We start from the raw sequence: 23,300 nt of genomic DNA, 5'->3' as shown, positions 1-23,300 counted from the left end.
TTAGAAGCAATTTGCTACGTCTTTTCAATTTAGCCAGTGGTAATAACATTCATAAAGCCTTAGGCCTTCAGGGTAAATTTGTGCATCACATACGTGTGACATATACATTAATCAACTAGTCACACCATCACAGGATTTTTAGCCCGGAAGAGGTTCCTCTGATGTGGCTGTTATTTAAAACATGACAAATGCTGAAGGTTGAATAGCAATTACAGTGACGTAAAAAACAAGCAGGTTCATTCAAAATAGTTTAACAATCCCTTAATTTAAAATCCAACCCATGTGAGTGGGTGTACTGACAAACTGTTGTGAAGGATTTCTACCCTTCACACGTTGTCGATTTTCAATATCACAACTTGATGCATCTGCAAACAAAGTTTCAAATCCAAAAAAAGATTTTCTCTCTCAAACACATCAAAGGATGTTGAGGATGGTAATTAACGAGGTCCTGCAAGTAGCTGTTCTATTAAGCTTTAGATTAATATGTATATATTTTACAAACTTCTCATCCAAGTCGGCTTGAATGTAGGGACTGAAAGAAAGAATAGATCAGCTTGTGGGTGAGACTTTTTATTTTTCGTTTTGAAGGTTTCAAAGTAATTTCAAATCTAAACACGAAAACTTTTTATCAACTATTTGTATGAACTGACTGCACTGACTGCTTTAATGAGACATATCAGAGTAATACCAGAGCCAATTTACTGACAATTACTGAGTGAATTCAAACACCTGCCTATACCAAATTTAAATTGACAGCCTTTACATGCACACATTAAAGCTACATTATGTAGAAATTGACATTTTGTGCGATTTTCAAAGCTGTAATTTTAAGGTTAATAAGTTAAGTGCTTCCACAATGTTAAACACAATAAATTATTTAGATGCTGTTTGCATAATTGAATATGCTTGCTCAGTGTTGAGCCTTGATCATGCTGTAAATAAAGTTCTACTACTTTAATAAGGACCTTTCATTATCTTAAGTTAATTCAAAAGCTGATGATCTATTACCTTTTCATCAATACTGGATAAATCTACATGCATTGCAATAGCATTAGGTGTCATCCTAATTTATGTCTAATCAATGCTGTTTAGTGTGCTAGAGTCCCAAGTCATTCTCCTTCACTCGTGATTACTCTCTGAAAGATACGTGGTACAAAGGTAGCTGACAGGCAGAAGAAAAGATGGTAGTACCTGCAAATTTCCTGAATCCATCCTTAAACTCCCCCAACACTTCCTGGTGCTCTGCTCTTGATGAAATAAAGGTGATGAAGGTGCGTGTTAGATATAGAGAGAGTTCAGTGTGTGTGTGTGTGTGTGTGTGTGTGTGTGTGTGTGTGTGTGAGTATGAATTTTGCTTACATATTGGACAGGGTAATCTGAGTGACAGAGGGGAGGTTGCTCAGGGTGTGCAGTGTGTCTTGGGTGAGGTGGGGCACTGTGCCAAAGTGAGTGTACAGCAGACACCCCGGGACATCCAGGGAGTGCTGTCCAGTCCTACCGAGCCCCTTCAGGACACCCAGCCGGCTTCTTCCCTGAACCACTCGGGACAGCTCCAGCTTCATCCTGCTGCCAGCCATACGAGCAGCTGCCAACAGAATAACTGCACTGCACTAACGCACAATACTTAACTAAACTACAAGGAGTTCTATTGGCAGTGACTACAGCTAGCTAATGTTAGCAAACGCGCATGTGATTTAGCCACGTAGCTAACAAGCCTCACCTGTCACGTGCTACTTCGCAGAGTTTTGATGTTTACTGTTCTTAAACGACATACATGAAGAACACGTACACATTCACAACTGTGCTTGTTAGAATTGTACACGTTTGTGATAAAAGTGTTTAATTCTCTTACCTACAAAACTCACTTGCTGACAGGAACTACAAGTCGCGGAAATATGTCGTCATCACCAGCCGCGGCGGCAGTTAGCGCGCACAGTACTGCGCGTGCCTCCTTTTTCGAGCAAAACTACATTTTCTTAATTTGCGCTTGTACAAACCTTTTGAATATGCGAAGCGGTCTGATTTGTTTAATCTTCTTTCACGTTTCAAGTCAATTTTAAACGTGTTTCGTGTAATTTAGAGACGTGACGGACGTTGCTATGGTTACCAGAGAAACGCCTGAACTGCAGGTCTAGTGGGACATGTAGTCCCCGATTCACCGTTGACGGCATATTTAGCCCAGAGAAATAGTTCGTTAACTACATTACCCAGAATCCTTTGTGATCCAGCCCGATGGCAGTTCTACATACAGGTCTTGCGTTTTGCGAGGTGTCTTTGTAGTGACTTCTGAACACAACAACATTTAAATACTTTGCGTCGACGGTTGGTAGAAGAGCACTACGTAAAAATGGGTGGGATAACATTATAGTAGCGGAAGTAAAGGTCAATAACTATACAGACAATGACGTCCCCAGGTCACAACCCTCACCTGTCTAGGTGGAGGAGGCTCAGTAAGAGTACATCAGGAGACAAGGTGAGTTTAGTTTTTGGATTGAGGGGGGCTGCTTGTGCAAAAGCTGATTTGGGGGAAAACTGAGTAAACTGTGTCTGCCTATTCTGGATAACTCCAAGGTGCTCACCTCAACATGTTCTCTTATCTGTAGGAGACACCTTCAGTATTTTTTTCAGTCAGTTTCCACCTTTCAGATATTTTTTCCAGGATTATAAAATCCCCTACACAGGTAAAACGTGATTGTCAAAAGGTTTCCCTGCAGGATTTGTGAATGAAGGCGCTGCACATGGGTGTTTACACTTTATAAGGGCATTTCTCATGTCAGGGAAGGGTTCAGAAATGTCATACAGATGGCCTCTCTCAGATACTCACATGCCATAGACGGAGATAGCTGGATAGCTGCTGCTTAAGCATCTGCAGTTGGACGTCTGGGAAGTGAATTTTAAAGTAATCTGCTGATTTAAAGCAATGGCTAAGCTTTCCTGTGAAATAATCCACAGACATCAGGCACTGGCTCAGCCCTCAATTTGCACAAAGCACCCGCAGCTCAAGGTGTCTGTGAGCCTGGCTAGGCATTTTTAAGCAGGCAAAGGTGACCGTGACACCAGCGTTTTCATGGCCTCTGTGGTCTCTCTTGCAAAGTGTAATAGCTGACACTTTAAACTGTTTTTCCCTCATGAACAGATTCATGTAAAGACTGATGATATCGACCAATGGAGGAAGGTAAGAAGAACTTACATGCTGGTGCAGCTGGTTGTGCATAGGCAATTTCAGCATTTAATAATTCAGTTATATACAATTTCCTGTCATTTACAAGCTAAATAATGAATCAAATAATTGTCAGATTAGCTGATAGTCTCAGCCCTACATCTCTTTGTCTAAATGTGCGTCCTCAGCGTGTGGAGATTGCTTCCGAATTTGCTGTATCTGAAGTGTTCTGCCCCAAGAAACCTCATTCAGGAGCCAGAAACCTCGCGGTACCATTGCAAAGCTCTGACCAGCTAAAAGATCATGATGATGCTTACGGTGAAGGTAAGTTATGCCATGAAAAAAACAATAGTCTTGTCTCTGGAGAAGAGTTACCTATATAACAGAGGGCTGAACCTGCAGAAGCAGGACAATTATTTTTATGATTCTCTCTTGCAGCTCAGGCTCTTCTTGGTGATTGGCTGAGCAGTAAGTTGCGTCTTGAGCTGGAAATGGATGAGGAAGATGACCTGCTGTGCTCTGCTGAGAGGAGTAGCCCTGTTGCACTGGCGAGTGCCCGGCCTGCAGCTGTGGACTACACAAACTTTGATGGTACAAAGGAACAGAGGAAACTGTGTCATCTGTCCTACTAACCTGAGGCTCTTTATTTTAATTAATCAGCATCAGCTCAAACAGCTCCCAGGCCGTTATGGGAATTGGGAGGTTTACATTTGACATCACAAGCCAAAATAATTAATGGGACTAATTAATTAAAGCGAGGATTTTTAGCTAAATGGGAAAAGGTGGTTCTTTAAAGGAGAAGTTCGCCCTAAAGGAACGTTTAGTTGTTACCATGCAAAACCAATTCTAAGCTAAGTTACAGGACAAGTTAACCCCAAAGTATTTGAATGTATTCGTGATCTGTTCACACCCGTGACGGTGGAACATCGGGAGTCTCAAAACATTTTCGAGAGTTTCACGGCAAAACAGCATTGCAGCATTCTCCTGAACAACTGAGGTAGATGGAGACTTCAGACGCCCCGAGATCCCAATTGATTTTTAAAAGATTGAAGGTTATTTACACCCTTTGTGAAGCTGAAATCTTTGACATAGCTGCTAAGCTAGTGGCAAAAATATTGACAACTCTTACTGTCCCAGCACATTCATTTTGACACACTGCTTAAATGAACTGAAACCAGTAGCCTTAAAGGGAGGAAGATCAATCTAAAAACATATTTATATGCTTTGCAAAATACTCAGTAAGATGAAGTGCAAGTGATCTTGAGTTAGTGGAATAAGATAGATTAAATCACCAGTATGGTCCTTTTTAAAACCCCACAGTCTTGATATAATATTTTTTCTTTTCAAATACTTAGATCTGTACAAGTGTCTGGCTGAGGAGGAGGAACACAGCGCTGTTAACAGCTTCCTACAAGACCTGATGGAGCGAGAGGTGTTGGACTGTGGGGTGATGGAGGAACTGGCATTAGATGTTGGACAAACAAAGAGGAAGTTCAGAGACCCGATCGTCACCATGGAGGCTCGACACCTGCAGGTGTGTGACTCATTTGAACAAGAGATGAAATGCATGTTGTTGGGAGACTGTCAGCAATTCATCTGTAAGCTAAATTCTCAATTACATTGATCACTACTGATTGCTGCTAAGGTGCGGGAGAACAGGGCCAGGCAGGAGGATGAGAGGAAGAGACAACAGAGAGAGAAGGAGGCTCAGCGTCAGGCCAGAGAGGAGGCAAAGCAGAGAGAGCGAGGGGAGGAAATGAGGAGGAAGCAGGAGGCAAAAAGGCAGGAGGAGATGGTGCAGCACGAGATGCTGAGACTGCGACGTGAGATGGAGGAGAGGAGAGGCCTGGAGCAGCTGGTTCGACACAGGTATTGTATCCTCTGCTGAAGTGGAAATATCTGAAATGACCCTCATATCTGATTGCATCTACAGCAACCACCGCCTCCCTGTGATGGATTTAATGCATTAATGGTAACTTATTGACACGTAAGCCTGTGTTGAGCCAGCACTCTGACCAAAACAACTGTCGTGGAAGTGACCCTGTGAAGGATACATGAGCCTTTTGGCAGATACCATGAGACTAGTCTGTAATCCCCCACAAAGTGTGGACAGTCCGAGGCTTTTCTTTATCAAAAGTATATTGTGAGACTGTGAGAACTTTCATCACGAACATCCTCGATAACGCCAATCAATGGTTCTCATCATGTGCACATAAAAATGAGAGCAACTAAGGATAATATTGATAGTACACTTCATCATTTAGTTGCCACTCAGAAATGTGTGTGTGTGTGTGATTCTTGGTCAATGTAATCTCTAAGCTCATTATTATTAAGGGAGTCTGGAGCCTCGTCAAGATCCATGTTTAGCTGTCCCTTCAGACACTCAGAGTCTGCTAATATACTTGTGAAGGACAGTTCACAAAAACTGCTCACATATTTCAGTTAACACCAGTGGTGGACTGAGCAACCAGCTGACATTAAAACAATCAGTCAGTCAAACTTTGTTTATGCAGCACCTTCCAAATAATTTAAAAAGCAATTCAAAGTGCTTTATACGTGATTGAAAACAAACATGGGATATTATGGAAAGCCAAAAGACAAGAGCATGGGGATCTGAGTGGTCTTCTTGGTTCATAAACTGAAAGGATGTAGTCAGTGGTGTATGAACATTGCCGTCCACAGAGCCATATCCTGCTTATGTAGCTAAAATGTTTAAGTACATATTAATCAGAACATTTTTTTTGTCATTAAAGATATATTTTTTTGATGATTTGTTAATTTTTTTATAGTCTTATCATAAAAAAGATTTTTCAATTCTGAAAATCTCAAAAACTCAGCACTAAAAACAACAAATTGGATCGTGTGAAATTGAACAGAGGTCAGCAAAATAACCCACTGGGTTGATTCCAGAATGTGTGTCAGATCTGTTATCTTATTATACTCGTTGATAGAGAAAAAGTGACATACTGCAACTTTTTTGCAGATGGCTGCGGTTCTTTATGTAGTTTATGTATGCTATATTTATTCCACAGGGAGAGGGAGAGAGTGGGAGGGCTGAGGGCAGCCAGAAGCCTCCAGTCAGCTCCTCCACTTCCCACAAAACAGCAGCAGCAGGACACAGAGCGACGCTATAAAGAACAGAACATTCAGACCAGAATTCACATGCAAAATCTCAAGGTTGGTGCCTGCACTGAACGTGTGGTAGTATTTGCAGGTTGCAACAGTTCTGTAACTTGGGGTCTCACATGCATCTGTGTGCACGTTTTTAGTGTCTCCAGAGGCATTTCTCCAGGTGGTATACGGTGGTGTTGGACCGAAGGCTACGTTTGAATAAGGCCTCGGCACTATGTGACTGGAAGAGGCGGCTGAGAGCGTGGCGAGCGTGGCGGGCAGTGGTGTGGGCAGAACAAAAGCAGCGAGAGGTGTCAAGAACTGAGCAGGAGCTACGTGTTGAAAACAGGCGAGAACTTCAAGGAAATTACGTTAGTTTGCCACAGATGGCCCAATGTAAATTACAACCCATATTAAAAAAACTATTAATTCTAACAGTATTTCTAGTAGAAACTCAGCGATTTACTTCCTGTTCCCCAGGCCCAGCAGTAATGAGGCTTAAAAATATGATCACATCTGTCACCTCCTCCAGACAATGCCACCTGGCCATGGAGAGCGACCGACGACGTTTGCTGCGGCGATGTCTGAACGAGTGGCAGCTATGGTGTCGGATGGAGAAGGAACAGCGAGCGCTTTTGGCCCAGCAGCAGGAGACCCGCCGCAAGATGGCTGCCTTAATCAACGCTGCATCAACAGGCAAACTCAACGTCACAGAAACTCCAATTCATCAGGGAGTAATGGCCCCACCTGAGGCTTCTAACCAACCAGAGAATGAAGAGAAGGTGAGGGATGCAACAGTGCACAGGGATACATTGAGATGTTAATTCTCTTTAATGAGTCCCACAGGTTATAACCACATTTTTAAGTGAAATCATGACTAAAACATCAGCCCTATGCTTGGCAGGTGACGCTAAACTCATTACTGAAGTTTTAGACTAAACTGAACAAAACATTTGTTTTTCCAAATAGTCACTTTGCATGATGACGTAAAACCTCCTTCACCAGGGGAAGAACCTTTTTCTGCTGAAATATTCCCAACTCTGGAGAGTGCAGGAGCAGGAAAGGAGGTGTAAATATATGGGACAGGACGGTATAGAGCAGATGGAGGAATAAGAGGTGTAGCATAGTGGAACAGAGCTCGAGGGGCAGAAAAAATGGAACACGAGATGAAGTTGGAGTTGCAGTAGCTCACAGTGGAGGGGTCAGGCCCCTGCTGCTTATATATCAGGCTTCCTGGAGCTTGAATAAGATTAAGTTGCTTGATACTGTATCTATAATATCCCCCCTAAGCTCTCTGCAGACCTGGACCTGAGGGCAGGTTTGATCTTTCTCATATATAATCTTGATATCTGTTCCCCCCTGTAGGAGGATCAGCACAGGTCAGGCACCCCAGCCCACAACGCCCCTGCAGTGCAACAGAACAGGACCCCTGTTTGCACTGTGGCCCAGCCCACACAGCCATGGCAGGTGACCCGACGCCATGCAGCACCAACGGCCACAGAGCTCCGGGAGGCACGGTGGAGAGTAGAGGAAGGCGGCTTCACCAGTCCTAAAATGGCAGCACTGCCGGGCAGCAGATTTGAGAACAGGCATGCTGTCCAGCAGCAGATCATCACGCAGCAGAGGAAGCTGTTAAAGGAGCAGCAGGACCAAATTGCATGGCTGAGGGAGGGGCAGAGCATGAAGCGCTTGGAGCTGGAAATGGAGAAAACCGCACAACTAACTGAGCTTTCATTGTTAGGAGGCTCGAGGCCAAAGGCCCACAACTCTGACCTCACAGAGCAGAGGTAAGCTCACCACAGTTCGTTGAAAAGTAAGACACAAAAGCTCTAGATGTGTGTGTATAATATTCGAAGTAACGCTTGTTTAAATTGACTGATCAACAACTTTTAGTTCACCACTTTATGAAGAATTTCACCTTCAAGTAAGTCATTCTGGTGTTGGTTTGGTGATGCTTGTAAGTCATTAATTTGGGGTAATGAAGATATTAGTGTCATGAGTCTTTCACTTTCAGATGTACCATCAACAAATGGCTAGTAAGTCAAAGGAAATGATATATTTTAAAAAGTTAATAATATTAGAATATTGTGCTTTTTCATTTGCACAATCTACAGTCAATTAATTCTGCAGTTATAAATGTGAAAAAAAGTTATTAATGTGTTTAGATGGACTGCAGCACTTTCTAGAATATTTTATTTAAGTCATGCAGTATAAAGCTACACATTAAAGCGCATCACAAATGCGCCCTTGTCAAATAAAAGCCGTAAAGATGGAACATCGATATCAGTGAGTGAGCAGCTGTTAATAGATTATTTAAGTTGGTCTTGAAAGTGCTGACGGAGCTTCAGCTCCTCGCAGCAAGGACTTCTTTTGATTTGCAGCTGGTACAGAAAAAAGCTGATTGCTCTCGGTTCATCATGATGCGGTAAAATGCTGTGGTACAGTCTTGTATTGATAGAACTGAGTGTGTTTACACAGAGTCACATGATAGAGAAGGGGCTGAACCATTTAAATAGGATGGAAAGGACAAAATGATATTAGCTTAGAAATGAGTGTTGAAAGTTGAGAGAATATGAAGGTGCCTTCGTGTGTAATTATTTACACTGTTTTATGTGTACATTTTTCTTGTAATACTGTGTGCAGCGTGGCCCTTCTATTCAACCTTAGAACACACTGTAAGAAAGACTGTCCAAACTAAGCTCTTTTTAACTTTAGATGATAAAATTCCTTACAGATTTATGTATCAGGCATGTCGGTAGAGTTTGTTTTTAAAGGGAATGTTCAGCCAACGAATGAAAATTCAGTCATTATGTACTCACCCCCATGCTGATTGAAAGCCAGGGGAAGTTTGCCATCCACAAAACAATTCTGGAGCTTCACAGAAAGACGAGATTGCAGCATTCTCCTAAAAATAAGAGGTGGATCGAGATTTGCTTTTAAAACTGAAATAAAAAAAGGAAAAACCTTAAACTGCAGAGAGCTTGTCCTGAGTATTTCTCAAGCCCTGAGATCAGAAATTGATTTGAAAACATGTAACTACACCAATTACAGCCAAAATCTTCAATGAAGCTGCTAAGCTAAAGCATTAGAACACCCGGTCTAAAGTAGGTGCACAATCTGGACCACATTTTGAGAGAGTAAAGTGATTTTTCAATCAATTTTGGGTCTCAGGGCTTCTGGGGATTCAGATTACACTGGATGAATTCTACAGAGCCATTTTATGTTTTTTAGTTGTTTTTTTTTTTTAGGTTGTTCTCTTTTTATATTGCAAATAAAGTCCCCGTCCATTTCAGTTGTTTAGGAGAATGCTGCAACACCGTTTAGCTGTGAAGCTCCAGAAATGTTTTGTGGGCCACAAATCTTAGAGTGACTTTCCACCGTCACGGTGGTGAGTAAATAATGACTGAATTTTGGGTGAAATTACCCTTTGAGTCAATACGTACCTGTGTAAAATTTGGCAGATAAGAATGAGGAATGTGTGGACAGAGTTATGACAGCATTTCTGTGCCTCTGTCTTTGATTTCCTCTATCACAGGGAACCGAGAGCTACTGGAAAACCTGATGTTTTCTGTGCACCTCAGAAGAAAGCAGTCACACGGCAGGCATGCCCCCATCCAATCATCACAGGTTAGCATGCAGGTTCAGCAAGCGTAACAGCAGGGAGCGAAATAGACACGGATTTAAATACACATACAGTATAAACATACATAGAAGGTTCATATCTTCTTCCAAACATATGGTGACAGAACGGTGAAGCTCTTTCGTCAGGAAGATTGGATGACCCGCCGAGTCACACAAATGGAAACTTGACAGTCGTATACATAAAAGCCTCAAGGCCTGAAGTCCAACAACAGTAACTCACATAGTTATTACAAGGTCAGGGAGAAACTTTTTTTTCTTGCACTGGTATTGAGATTTCTTTTTTCAGACTGTGGGAAAGAAAATGTCCAGAATACATATTTACATATATATTTTAGTTTAGATTTCCATTCCATCTTGTCTTACTACCAGTTTTACACATTAAAGTGTTTGCAGCTGAATATGTGGGAAAAAAATAATAAAGTATTTCGTCGCTCCAGAGGATGCGGCGTGTAATCAGAAAAAAAAAATCCCCCAGTGATGTCAGTCAAGTCGCATTGTGGTTGAAGCAGGTTCCAGGTTTTAAAAGAAATAAGAATGTGGAATTAGAAAGACGTTATCTCTGGTTCTGCCATATCAATTTTGATAATTCTCATTTTTAAACTTTCCATAGTCTAACAGCGTAAAAGGACTGAAATGATAGATAATGGACTGATTTTCATTATCCACAATACAACTAATACAACCACTGAGTGACATCACTGACATCTATATGTGTAAAATTGGTGGGTAGACCTCACTGCCTGTTCAAAATATGAATCATACATACACATTCAGGTACAGTATGCACCCCTGAGACTCAGAGGAATGCCTCATCCCCAAATCACCCCTCTACTTCTCTCTGCAGCCATGGAGGCCCGTGCACGTCAACGTGCAACACGGAGGAAAGAAATCGAGGAGCTCAAGAGAAAGAAGGAAGACGAAAGACTGGTAAGAGATGGAGGAGTTGCTTTCTGGTCCCCCAACACTGTTCTGTAGGAGTTGCTATTGTCCGTTTTTTGACCAGAAATGAAACTTTTCAGGCCGAAATGAAAGCAGCTGAGGAGCAGAGGCAGAGGGAGGAGGAGGAGGAAAAGCGCAAAGCAACAGAAAGAAAGAAGGAGGAGAAAAGGCAGGAAAGAGAGGTGAGACATGTTTCATATTTTATATGTCCATGAAGACATGAGTCGGAATACAGGAGCAGGACTGAACCCAGGCGACCCATCGCAGAGTATTAAAACAATGCCTCTTTGTGTGTGGGGGATGAAGAGGGAGGAGGAAAAACAGAGGCAGCTGAAAAGGCAACAGGAGCTCCTGAGGCTGGCCAATCAACACTACCACAGAAACCTGCTGCTGAGGCGAGGCCTGGCGCCATGGAGATGCCTCATTCAGCTCAAACAAGCAAACATGCAGGTAAAGTCAGCTACAAAGAGCGTTTTCAGCCTGCCCTCATTTTAAGAGCCCAGGAGGTGGTATTGTTCCTGAAAGCTCCCATCTCAGCTTTCCATTATCACACCTTCTATAACAGAATTACAATAAAGAAAAAGGGAGTAAGTGTGATCTTCAAGGATGAATCCAAGTCCTCATACACATCACAGATAAGAATAAAAAACCTTTTTGGTTATAGAGTGGCTTGAACATTAAAAAGAGCATGTCCAGTCCTGATTCTGCTCCGAGGCAGTCGCTTAAAGGCAATGTGTGTCTGTCAAAGGCTTTTTAGAATTTAAATCTGTACAAGCAGCAGTGCGACATGTTTTATAGCTGAAGGACCAATGGGTGGACATGATACTTTCCAATTTTCTCCCGCTAAGAACCTTGTTTAGTTATTTATTTTCCATCAGAGGAAGATTATAAATCTGCTATGTATGAAATTCCAGCAGCAGAAAGAGGATTAAAGATGCTGTTTCCTGTGGTCCCGCCTTGTCTGAAGAGGTATGGTGGAGAAAAGTTGCCAAAATCAAAATAACTACAGGCACAGAGATGATATAAAAAAAAAAACCAACTCTTTACATAAATTGATATCACCATTTTAATGTGCTTTACTTTACTTTTGTGTTCAATTCCCTATTTATTTACTTATCCATTTAATCTTCCATCCCATTAATTCATATTAAATGTTTTCATTAATTGATCTATTTTCTTATGTATTATTTTCCCCTCACATCTTTCACCCTACTTATGTATTTCCTAATTTATTTCCCTTTGCACTCCTACGTTATTATGAAAATGAGGGGCTGACTTTTAAAGTGTTTCAAAGAGAAATTGACACTTAACCTTAATAAAAGTTAACCTACTTGGCAGAGAAAATTTAAACAAATGTCAATTTATGTTACATGTAAAAAAAAATATGAATACCTACATAAGACATATTTATTGACTCATGTATTTATTTTTAATTTTGGTTGTTTTGGTCCTCCATAAGTACATAGGAACAGCTTTGACATGCTCAAAACACTGGAAATTCCTTTGAACAAATAGTGTTTTAAATAACTTCTAAGTACTGTCATAGTTAGTTCATAGTAGAATCTTTGGCTCTTCATCTTTTTTCCTTAGCTGTCAGTTATTAATGTATTATTTATTTATTTCCTCTGTATTTTTTTTCCCTGTTGATTTTTTCCCTGTTTTCTTTGATCATCATTCCATTTAATCATTATCTTTCGATTAGTTCTGTTCTCGATTTTCAAGCCATATAAAGTTTATCATTATTATAATTATTATTCGAAAGTACCACAAACCACATGCTGTGTATCTACACGCGCAGCCTGATCTAACACATTTAATGGACTGATAATTGTGAGAAAGGAGAAAACTAGTCTGTTAAAAATACTTGCTGAGTAGCTAAATTAAACACAGGAAGCGAAGCTACGAAACACACATATACCTGCCACCCACCACCACATTTATACTGTTCAACATGCACAATATAGCTCAGACACACGCACTCAAACAAGGCAGTGGGAAGACATCCAAACAAAAGCGTGTGACAACTTCATATCCTTACTCCCTTGACATCGTCATTCAATCTTTAAAATGTTCCAGGTTTTGCACAGAATCACACAAAGCGCAAAATCCCTGCGTGCATACATGTTTCACAGCAAGACAGTACAAATCCTCTTTGTTACATGTGAGATTGAAGCGCTTCATCGTTTGACACAGCGCTATTGTTTCAACCTGGCACATATGACTGAGTTTGGACGCATTCGTCTGCTTACATCGGTCGTTTCTTTTCAATCCCCGCCAGCTGGCCCAGCGTCACCACAATCTCTTCCTCCTGAGGCGCTGTACACTAGGTTGGCGGCAATCTGCAAGAGAGTCCCTGTCTGCGAAAGAAGCTTCTGCAGACCAACTGTACCAGCACTTTTTGCTGCGGAGGAGCTTAAGCTGCTGGGAAAGAGTGTGTATACACGCGCACACACACACCCACACACAAGCATGGTTAGTCAATCAGAATTGCAGTCTCCTCCGTCTTTTGCCAGTGACTTAAAACATAATTGAGTGCAGGTTTAGGAGGAGATTAGGGAAAAGGTTGTTGCCTTAAATGCGCTGTCTTTCAGATAAAAAAAAAAAAGTTTAGATTAGTTCCTACTCATTTTCTTGATGAAGCTTAAACTTACTGAGCGACTTGTATTTGAGTCGAATGCCAATACACTTTTAAAATGTTCCTATCTCTGAGGGAGTGTCATCTGTCTCAGCTTAAGGACAGGCGGATGATTCAGGAGGAGCGAGCCGAGCGTTTCTATCGCACTCGCACTCTGAGGAGGTTTCTGCTTGCACTGCTGGACCACGTGACCCAGGAGAGGCTGGTGGAGTGGGACCGTCAGGAGCTGGCTCAGGAGCATAACAACAGGTCTGCTACCCGTGACTTTCCCATATGTTCCCTGTAATGATGATGCTGTGTGCTCCCCCAATAACCTAACCGCCTAACAGCGTGTCATATTAAAATGAGCAGCTTGTAAAACTTTAATTAATAGTTGAAATGTAATATCAGAGCACTCTGCACCCCCCAAAACACATTGAATTCCTATAACACATCCAGTTAAATTTAACTTTAAATATATTTTAAAGCCTATTCTATAAAGAAGACTTAGATTTTAGATTAAATTTAGGACTTGCTTGCAACAAAGATTCATTCCTGATGATAATGGTTAGACACTGGAACATGCATCTTCGAGCAGAAGCAGGTGTTGAACATTTTATATGAAATATAAAAGCCTCAGCAGTGCATCATGTCCTTAACTCCAGTGAAGTTCCTCATACAGTATCTGCTGTAAACGCCTCTTTTTATTATGATTAATGGAGTCAGTTATGTTTTTCTGCTGCTCAGGCTCAATTTGGCTAAACTAACTGGCATAGCATAGTGTTTTTATAGCCTGACTGCTCTCTAGCCCAGAGTAATTAAAAAATGTATTTTCTGCAATAATTCTCTTTACAGCTACCTCATTCTCAATTAGTCTTGCAAGTACAGGTCATATATCATTCAACGAGAGCACCTGTGTGAATGCTAACATCAGCATGCTCACAGTGACAATGCAAAAATGTATACAGGTAATGTTTACCATCTTAGTTTAGTGTGTTTTTGCTAATTAGCAATAAACAAAGTACAGCTGAGGCTGATGAGATCATTAGTCTTATAGATATTTAGTCTTAAAGTATTAGTAATTTTCTTTTGAGCTGCCGGTGATGCCAAGAAAGCTCTTAGGTTTCATGTCATGCATCAGATGGGAACAGCTGACAATGCTAACATGATTCTTTGCTGGTTTAATCTTCACCATGTTCACTATCTGCGTTAAGCATGCTCTAAAGTGTGGCACTAGATCAGAGTTGCCCAAAGCTGGCCAATAATATGGTTGTTTTTGGCCATCCAGATGTTTCCAGTGAATAAATATGAAAAATGAATGGAAAAAAGTTACAATGTGAAATCAGTTAATCCATAAAGCCACACGCCAATTTAATCTGTGTAGTGTTTTTACCTTAAATAAAATGTGTCCACAATTTAATCTGTTTGAGAAGTTTTCCGATAACTGACTGGATAATTGAAAAACTTGCTGCTGGCGCTACAGGAAAGTCAGGCAACAGTTAGGACACATTCTCTATGGATATGTGAATCGAATGTAACCGCAATCCACCCCACAGTTTTTCAGAATTTTCAGTCTGGATCAAAGTCATGGTGCGACAAGCATGTCCTTAGAATCAAGCTGCTAGCGTGGCAAAAAAAAGGTTTGGTGCTTTGAGAATTTTTCCAATTTGCATCTAAATTGTTTCCTACAAAATACACATTTTAGATAAACACACTTCTGGTTTTTCATTATGCTTGATAACATTATGTGGTATTCAGTTTCCCATTGTGGCCAAAAATAATTATTTCTGTAGCCCTCGTCGAACTTAATGATGTCAATATCTTTGAAAATGTGAGCGTCCATATAATGGCTTGTCAGGGGAGGTCAGGTAAGTTCCCACAGCCTGCAGGTGAATTCCCACCGGCTGTCCAGCTGCCATTGTCCACGGGCCCACGCAGAAACGTCATGTGAAAACTCATTAGGTGCTGTCAACCCACAGGTCTCTATAATTCAGTTTCTTATTGCTCTCTTGCTCTGTTACCGTCTGTCCCTCCATCTGCCTGCACTTCAGACGGGTGCTGCGGCGATGTTTCCTGGCTTGGGGGCAGCTTCCATGTCTGCTGCGCGAGGAGAGAAAGAAGGAGGAGCGTCGGGAGAGGCTGGGGCGGAAAGTGGCTGCTGTTCTGCCTGATTTCTGCACCTGCCCAATGTAAAGCCTGTAGCAGATACTGTCCCTGAAGGAGACAAGCTACATACCGACAACATAAGTGTCAACTCATCACATAACTCTGGTGGGGACACATACAAATCTAGATACACAGGCACACTTCTCACATTCTTTTAATATAAATAAATGAAATTAATTGCATACAAACACACAAATGAATGCATTAAAACCTTTGAATCCCTTTGTGGGATGAATTAAAGCAGCTGTCTTTGGAGAGCACTACAAACTTCCTAGCTGAAATGTATCTTTCCTGATTCACATGCTGATTATGAGGCTTGTTGTGCTGTGGTGTTTTGTTTATTGGTGACAAACATCTACGACACATTGCACAAGGTCCACACTGCAGAGGCGTGTTTGCTGAGGAGAAAGAAGGTGTGCAGAGAGACCATCCTTGAAATGCTGCTCAGCCCATTGCTTTGTGCAGGACTGCAAACAGAGTCGTCGTCTTGTTGCTGATGCTGTGCTCAGAGAAAAGGTCCCTAGTTTACTTATTCTCACATTTTTCTTGTGTGTTGACTCCCAGCAAGGCACTAGAATGTAGAGGAGACATAAAAACAATGTTCAAGCCTCGGGGAAAACAGTCAGTCAGTGTGAAGGAAACAGTGATATTTGATGAGAGGCAGCAGTGGAAGGAGATCATAAGTCAGTGAGTGGGTAAAGCTGCATAGCGGAGATGCCAGACGTCGGTGACATTAATGGCTGTGAGCTTATGGGGGTTGGTAGTTATTGCTATATGTCAAAGTCGGGGCAGCTCAACAGCCCCAATAACCCAGTGATGACCGTCCTGGCAGCCAGCAGAATGCGGCCAGCAAAGTTAAAGCCACGCTGCCATCCAGTGGACACAAACAAAACAGCAGCATTAAAATCCAAACTCTTAAAAAATAAAATCAGGGTTGCATAGCAGTCTCTTACACCAGGTCTGTCAGGGCAGGGGAGGGAGGGGGATTCAGTTTTTCGCCCATGGTCATGAACTCTGCCCAGTTGCCACGGAAACCTTTAGAGTAGACGCCAGTGTCCACGACGAGTCCCCAGTAGGCACTGCGAGCGGTTTTGTCTCTCAGGGCGGTGCGTGCCTCGCGCTCGGTCACGTTGTAGCTGACGTTGATCACCTGCACCACCAGCAGGTGCAGCAGCCCCCCGGTCACGATGCAGCTGTACCAGGCACAGGTGAAGCAGAGTGCCGTGCTGGAACACAGACGAAGAGAAACGATGGTGAAAGAATAAAAAACAAAACAAAAATCACATAATGTTGCATGGTTATTATTGTTCATGGTAAAGCTTTGTGTTAAGCTCCCTGTAATAAGCCTTTTAAGTCTTTATAAAATTGTTATTAACATTAGTGAGCCTATATAAGCAGTAATGATAGCACCATAAACATGTTCACTCGCTGATTATATGTTTATTTTGTAATATGCTTTTGATAACACTTACATAGTCTCAATGCTGTAAGCATGGTATAAGGGCTTTATTGCTCACGCTTATTATGAGAACCTTAGAGTTTGACTCTGTTTGTTTGCACCATCAGCAAGACTCTTATTTGGTCTTTTTTGGCATTGGTGGTGTAACATATGCCCATCACTTGATTAAACCCACACATGATTTAATGAACATGGGAAACGGAAAAGGTGATCTAATCTAATGCCGTTTATGTCTATATTAACATAAATCTGCATGCACACATGTCAAATTCTGTGTGAGCAGTTTAAAAGAGGTGAGTGGACAGATCACAGTTCAACGATCCATTATTTTTAGGACATGATGGAGGTTCAAACAAGCTTTGTGTTTGGTAGCGTGAGGTTCAGATAGTCATTCTGAAGGCCTGTTTGAAGTGTGCGATGCCAGAGTGGATCAATTAAACTATTTTACAACCGCTCTCATTGCTCAGAACAAAACGGTGTCTGTCTCCAACAGCTCAGTGGGAACACTCCATTGTGCTCTTTGAAAATGCTTCAGTACTACACTGATGGAAGCCTTATGCCGAATATGCCAGAACCTCTCGCAAACTCATTTAGTCGCCATTTAATGATCAGTTCTGGGAAAAACGTCAAAACACTGCACAGGGCATCAGTTAAAGAAGACAAGATTGATTTTAATTGCTGGTGAAAGGCCATCTGCCATGTCCTGATCTGATCCATGAATGTGTACACATGCAGACTTCTTCATTTACTATATTAAATTTGAATTTGAATTTGAATTATTGTGATTGTCTTTGTACAGTTAAGCAGATTTCTGTGCTGTGTAGAAGGTTGGGTTTAAAATTAAGGTGATCTTTATGTTGCTAAGAATACAGGTATCCATGACAACAAGCAGGAGTAATTTGTAGTTCGTGTCACATCTTCATACAACGGAACGAAACCTGCTCAAATCAACAACTGATGGAGAAGTTGTGAGGCCTATTTGACATCAAAAAGTAAAAGAACAGTTTGACATTTGACAAATACTTTGGCTTTTTTCTTGGCAAAGAGTTAGATGAGAAGATCAGTACCAATCCAATATCTATACCGTAATAAAGTAGCTAGAACCAGTTTTCTAAGATTAGCATTGCAAGCTCCAAACAGCTACCAAAAAAGCAAATGACTGACTAGCAGCACCTCTTAAACTCACGTAATTAACACATTTGTATCTCTTTGTAAAACATTTTTTTTAGTTGTGGTTGTACTGGGGATAGTGTTTGCGCAGCTAAGCTAACCAGCTGCTGGTGCTACCTTCATATTCATGATACAAACATAGGAGTGGAATCCATCTGTTCGTCTAATGGTCCTCTTCCGACTTCTGATCTAGACGTGTCCTGCAGCATCTGCTCAGAGGAACATGGACACTCGCTACAAGCGGGTGTTTGAATTTGTCCGCGAACTTCACAAGCAACTACAACAGCTGATTTAACCGTCAACTGTATCTAAAGAAGACAGAACATGTCGGCTCCTGATGCACACTCTCAAAGGACAACTACGAACTTGTATTTACTGCACGGTTTACAAAACAAATACTATATAAAAGTAAAAAGTGATGAAGAGGTAAAAAGTTCACTATGTTTGCTGCCACACTGCTGTCATGTTGTGTATTTTTTTCAGCGAGCTCAGGCTCACAGATCTGGCCCAAGTGTCTGACTTCAGTTCAGCAGTTTTCCATGTTGGAGGTTGTTTCTTTTCCATGAATGCACCATAACACTGCAAGAAGAAAGTACTGTATATGCAGTAAGCATATTTCCCAAAATGTCACACCATTACTTTTAGAGAGCAAAGGATTTGGCAAGAATTAATGTTTTAGCATAAGACACATAATGTTAAGGTTTATGCATAATTACGGTTATTAAATGTATTAAAGTTATTACAAAACTTGCAGTACTTGCTAGTATTAAGACAGGATATGCAATTTTATAACCAAATTTCCCAGCCACACACAACTGATTTTCACCAGGGCTCGTTTTTGTTTTGTTTGTCAACTGTTGTCAGAATAATTTGGGAGAATTTAATGCTTAAGTTACCCATTAAGTTTATATGTCTCTTGTCAGTACCTGTACTGGTTGTAGACCCCCGGACAGTAGAGCAGGGCGGTGAAGAGGTGTTGATTCGGACACACACTCTGCAGCACCAGGCTGATGCCGTACAGGGACGTCAACAGGAAGAGGACGAGTGTAACCAGGAAGCTGCGGTGATTGGCCTGACCCACACAGCTGTTTATCCTACCAGGGCATCAACACAGGGCGACGCACAAACACACAAGTACACACACACACACAGGTAGACAGAACATTGTACTGAGACCCAAGGGTTACACTTCACCACAAACATGCAGGACCACACATATAAGTGAGGGAGTGGCTGACAGCGAGATACTTGTAGATAATATGAGTGCGTGATGTTGACTCAACACAACACACAAATATGGTCAATAAAGACACAGCAGGTGTGAGCACGACAAACACTCATATCCTGGAAAGAAAGACAGTCACTTAAGGTGTGTTGTAAATTAAAAATAATGCTTTTTTTTTAGATTTGTTTAATAGCTTGTGTAGAAAAAGAAAAGCTGGAGACAAACAAGACCACTTCAGTGTTGGAGATGTGAAAGAAAGTGGAGGAAACAGTGATGACAGGCCGAGTGAGAGGCATTTTAATGGAACCCACCAGACACAGTGGTGGTCGAGACGCAGCACGCAGACACCACAGATCCGACAGTGTCCTGCCCTCGGGGGCCGCGCCACCCTGCACACTGGACACCAGTTCCTCCGGCTGCTTTCCTTGAACGCCATCCCCTCCTGCTCCGACGATCCCGCCCGATTGGCCAGTGTCATCGTCACATCCTGCCGGCCCCCGTGTGGAGCAAGGTCTCTGTCTGGCAAAGAGCTGTAATACGTCACTGTGCTGTGGACGGAATCTTGGTTTGGCCGCACGATGCCAGGCTCTCTCTTGGTGTTGACAAGGGCCACCAGGGTCAGTATGACTCCTACGGTCACCACAGTCACCTGGACCGGGCCGACATCCCCAGTGGGAAGCACCTCTGTGATGAACAAGTAGTACATGTACCCAAGGGAGAAGAGGGCCAGGCTGAGGAAGAAGAGCGTCCGTCCCTTCTTGCGGTGAGTGAAATAGTAGTACCAGAGCACCAGGCCGGGCAGAGCTGTCAGGACCACAATGCCAAGCAGGAAGTGGAGAGCAGCGACATGCAGGAGGACAGGAAGGAGGATGAGAGGAGGGATGACGGACAGGTCCACTTTTCGGGCTCCACCCCAAAACCACGGTACACGGATCCGGTCCGAGAAAACTTCCGTCACTTTTGATAAGGATTCAGGTTTCTGAGGCTCCCTTTTCAGGAACCTTAAGTTTGAAAAAAGGTGAAATATTTTCACTTCGAGTTATCAGCAACATCTTGTTAATGTGTCAAGCCAGAAAATGAGCAAATCCTAATCTATGTAACCTTGTGTTAAAGACCACAAACAGAAAGAAATCTCCATTTTGGACATCTTAACATGTTACAGCTGGGAGAGCATATGTGTAACCAACAACAAGAATTAATTAGTAATTGACACTTAATGTAGTGCACCACCGACATGAATGTAAAGGTTCTTCACTTTTATTTGACATTAAATAGCCTGACAATTATTCAGCTCAGATCAGTTATCATTTAATAATTATTCATTGCAGCCTTCAAAGTAAATCAGTTATATGTCTCTGACCTGTCACAGGCGTCATCCAGGTCCTCACAGTCGCAGCAGCAGGCCGCTACATGGCTGCGCTCTCCAAATCTGTTAACATACTCGCAGCAGCACAAGGCCTCCTCCTCCTCCTCCGGCACCTTGGTGGCTCGCTTCTTCATGACGAACAGCCTATCAGAACATTAAAACGCTTATTAGCACCTTGTTAACTGAACTCGTGTGAGCATTTGTGTTGAAGATAAAATGAAGTCCAGAGTGTCCGATAAGAGACAGGAAGTGAGAGACTTCAAATACCTCTAAAAGCCCACTTTGAGGAAATGTTTTATGCATTCAGCAGCTTACCAGCTATTTGCATTTCAGATTTTCATCACATGACCCTGCCCAGCCCACCTTCTATACTCACATCTGTCACACATCTGTCGCCCTTGCATGATTTACAGCCACTAAGCGGTCACACTACTGCAGCCTGCTGGCTCATTTAGACTGCACAGATGCATTTGGGCTAAGATGAGGCATTTTTTACAATCACAGGTCTTCAGTGTCCCCTCCATCACATAAAGTGAGACCCAGTGAACCACTAAGAGGAATAAATCATTCATTTCAACTCAGTTAAACCTCTCTCGGGGGGGGGGGGAATCTGGCCCTGTTAGCCTGAATGAGCCTCTGATTAGCAATAAATCAATGCACGAAATGGTTTGTTGTTAATCACTGATAGAAATAACAGGGTAAAGATGGCTTCAGGGTCAGGGAGGCTCACCCAGCATCTAACTGGTGAGTCCTTCCAGGCAGCCGTGGAGCAAAATCTGTGCGGGCCTACAGAGAGGACAGATTGGGCTACATGTGCTGATTAATGTGTGTGTGTGTGGGTGTGTTGTTTCACCAACTGGCACATCTGCTGCCTGACAAAAAAAAAAGCTCATACTGCAAGGATTCATAGCATGACTGTGGTGCTCAGCAGTTTTATGTTCTGCTGAAATACTGAGGGATTTTCTGTGTCTGCAGGAAGGTAAAGAGCTTGTTAAATATAATGGAGGATGGATGTATCTCTATGTGAGTGACTGCTTTTGTTAGTGGAATTAAGAATGGGGACATATTCCTTACAGGTCAAATGGTTTATTGGCCGAGCCAGCTAACCTCTGGGTTGGCGAGTGGCTAAATTAAAAATAAAATAATTTAATCATGTGGCTCGTCAAGACCTTCCAGATTCTTTTGGACTGAATGGCTGACGGTGAGTGTTGAGGTCGTGGATGTTGTGACTGTCAAAGAAAATGTAAGCACTGTTTTACAGACGCTTCTTTCGTCATGTAAGCTTATGGGAAAAAGAGATGATGTAATCACACAGTTTGGCCACTGTGAAAACTGTCTTCAGAGCCTGGCGCTCTTCCTGTGGGCTTGAACTAGACCTGTCCTCATCACTCCTACCTCCCAGTCCAGACTGCTAGCTGCACGGCTAAATGAGCTAATTAGCTGACAACAGTGACAGTTAGCAGCAGTTAGGAGTATGTGTGACTTCAAGAGGAACGCAATTATTACATACTGCACCTTTAACAGACAGTATCGATTATTTTATCCAATGCTCTGCAAAAAAAGTTATAAATTATATATTATAAATGTATTTACCAATTTATTATTGAGCGTAGAACTACAAAAACATTAGTATTAAATCTGTATATTTCTTCAATTTACATGACAAACTATAAAACAATGGGTAGGACAAGCTGGTTTATAACCAGGGTTATTTGGGGCTAATAATAACATTGTAAAAAAAAGTATTTTTAAATACTATTTGTATTAATAAGAAGGAGGAAACAGTTTAAGACGTGCAGATTAGAGGCTTCCGTAGTTCGCTCATGTATTTATTTGAGGTCAACTGAAAATAAAGTCTTGCACTCGAACATTTGTGCTTTTCTCTGGTGTCACAGCTCATTTTCGTTTCACACCGGAGGTTGTTTGTCTCATGACAGCCTGTTAAAAACACCGACAGGAGGTCAGATTCTGTCAACAACCGAGGCTCACATTCTGATGGAAGACACAGCCACAGGACGACGACACACCGCCTTCACCATACCTGGACTCTGGGCTCCTACATGCCGATGCTTTCGAGTAAATATCGACGGTAACGTTTCTGCCCCGCCGCCTCTTCTCAGCGGAAGTCTTGCTCCTGGTACCGACTGTCGTATCCGGTGTGTCTCGGAGCGTCTTGACGCCGCGGAAGTTTCCAGAACAACAGCAGCTGCAGGGACACGAGTCCCGCTTCAGGTGACCGGGTCGACGGGGTTTCGGTCAGCGGGGCTCGGTTGTGATTTTGCCGCCGCGGGGAGACGTCCTCGTGCGTCTCTGCCTCCAAACTGAGCAGGCTGTCTCCCTCGTGACGTCAGAGCAGGTCCCCGCCCAGGACACGTTCACGCCACACACCTACAGGACGCACGAGCTGCTCTCACTACATCCAGCTGTGCAGTTCACTGTCCAGATGTG

General features: G+C 42.4%; 3 protein-coding genes across 8 annotated transcripts in view; 1 reads left to right on the top strand and 2 right to left on the bottom strand.

Moving 5' to 3' along the window:
* qtrt2 (queuine tRNA-ribosyltransferase accessory subunit 2) overlaps positions 1–1,990 on the bottom strand; it is a 12,232-nt gene extending 10,242 nt beyond the window's left edge. The window contains exons 1-4 of one of the 4 annotated variants that reach the window (XM_037078776.1): positions 1,853–1,890; positions 1,721–1,760; positions 1,360–1,585; positions 1,192–1,247 (exon numbers count right to left, since the gene is read on the bottom strand). In XM_037078776.1, coding sequence (XP_036934671.1) covers positions 1,192–1,247; positions 1,360–1,577 — 274 coding nt within the window. In that variant the 5' untranslated portion in view covers positions 1,578–1,585; positions 1,721–1,760; positions 1,853–1,890. Of the gene's footprint in view, positions 1–1,191; positions 1,248–1,359; positions 1,607–1,720 lie in introns of those variants that run through there. The other 3 variants (XM_037078774.1, XM_037078775.1, XM_037078777.1) reach the window with 3 other exon arrangements.
* Positions 1,247–15,903, top strand: ccdc191 (coiled-coil domain containing 191). Of its 3 annotated transcripts, none has more exons than XM_037078772.1 (17): positions 1,247–1,271; positions 3,137–3,175; positions 3,349–3,484; positions 3,599–3,751; positions 4,516–4,694; positions 4,806–5,029; positions 6,193–6,337; positions 6,430–6,620; positions 6,804–7,053; positions 7,637–8,058; positions 9,807–9,898; positions 10,758–10,840; positions 10,933–11,034; positions 11,159–11,302; positions 13,131–13,283; positions 13,582–13,736; positions 15,518–15,903. In XM_037078772.1, exons 1-17 carry the CDS (start codon positions 1,266–1,268, stop codon positions 15,657–15,659), a joined length of 2,616 nt encoding a protein of 871 aa, XP_036934667.1. In that variant the 5' UTR covers positions 1,247–1,265; the 3' UTR covers positions 15,660–15,903. The 3 variants fall into 3 exon arrangements, with proteins under 3 accessions (XP_036934667.1, XP_036934665.1, XP_036934666.1); XM_037078770.1 differs by having other exon boundaries at positions 6,430–6,667; positions 6,752–7,053; XM_037078771.1 differs by lacking the exon at positions 1,247–1,271 and adding an exon at positions 2,335–2,473 and having other exon boundaries at positions 6,430–6,667; positions 6,752–7,053.
* Positions 15,771–23,300, bottom strand: zdhhc23b (zinc finger DHHC-type palmitoyltransferase 23b). Its single transcript, XM_037078773.1, has 6 exons — positions 22,894–23,300; positions 20,847–20,996; positions 19,798–20,487; positions 19,188–19,355; positions 16,586–16,858; positions 15,771–16,203 (listed from the first exon to the last, which is right to left on the bottom strand). Exons 2-6 carry the CDS (start codon positions 20,984–20,986, stop codon positions 16,158–16,160), a joined length of 1,317 nt encoding a protein of 438 aa, XP_036934668.1. The 5' UTR covers positions 20,987–20,996; positions 22,894–23,300; the 3' UTR covers positions 15,771–16,157.

Source organism: Acanthopagrus latus, chromosome 19 (assembly GCF_904848185.1).
Source record: "Acanthopagrus latus isolate v.2019 chromosome 19, fAcaLat1.1, whole genome shotgun sequence".
Taxonomy (NCBI): Eukaryota; Metazoa; Chordata; class Actinopteri; order Spariformes; family Sparidae; genus Acanthopagrus; species Acanthopagrus latus.
This window is presented reverse-complemented; position numbering and strand designations above follow the sequence as displayed.

What these genes read in the sequence shown, in the direction of transcription:
- ccdc191 (XM_037078771.1), top strand. Translation starts at nt 2,402, where the DNA reads ATGACGTCCCCAGGTCACAACCCTCACCTGTCTAGGTGGAGGAGGCTC. An exon ending in GGACTACACAAACTTTGATG is followed by an intron (nt 3,752 to 4,515) that starts GTACAAAGGAAC and finishes TCAAATACTTAG; the next exon opens with ATCTGTACAAGTGTCTGGCT. An exon ending in TCTGACCTCACAGAGCAGAG is followed by an intron (nt 8,059 to 9,806) that starts GTAAGCTCACCA and finishes CCTCTATCACAG; the next exon opens with GGAACCGAGAGCTACTGGAA.
- zdhhc23b (XM_037078773.1), bottom strand. Translation starts at nt 20,986, where the DNA reads ATGAAGAAGCGAGCCACCAAGGTGCCGGAGGAGGAGGAGGAGGCCTTG. An exon ending in CTCGACCACCACTGTGTCTG is followed by an intron (nt 19,356 to 19,797) that starts GTGGGTTCCATT and finishes ATGCCCTGGTAG; the next exon opens with GATAAACAGCTGTGTGGGTC. An exon ending in CCTGCCCTGACAGACCTGGT is followed by an intron (nt 16,204 to 16,585) that starts GTAAGAGACTGC and finishes TCTACATTCTAG; the next exon opens with TGCCTTGCTGGGAGTCAACA.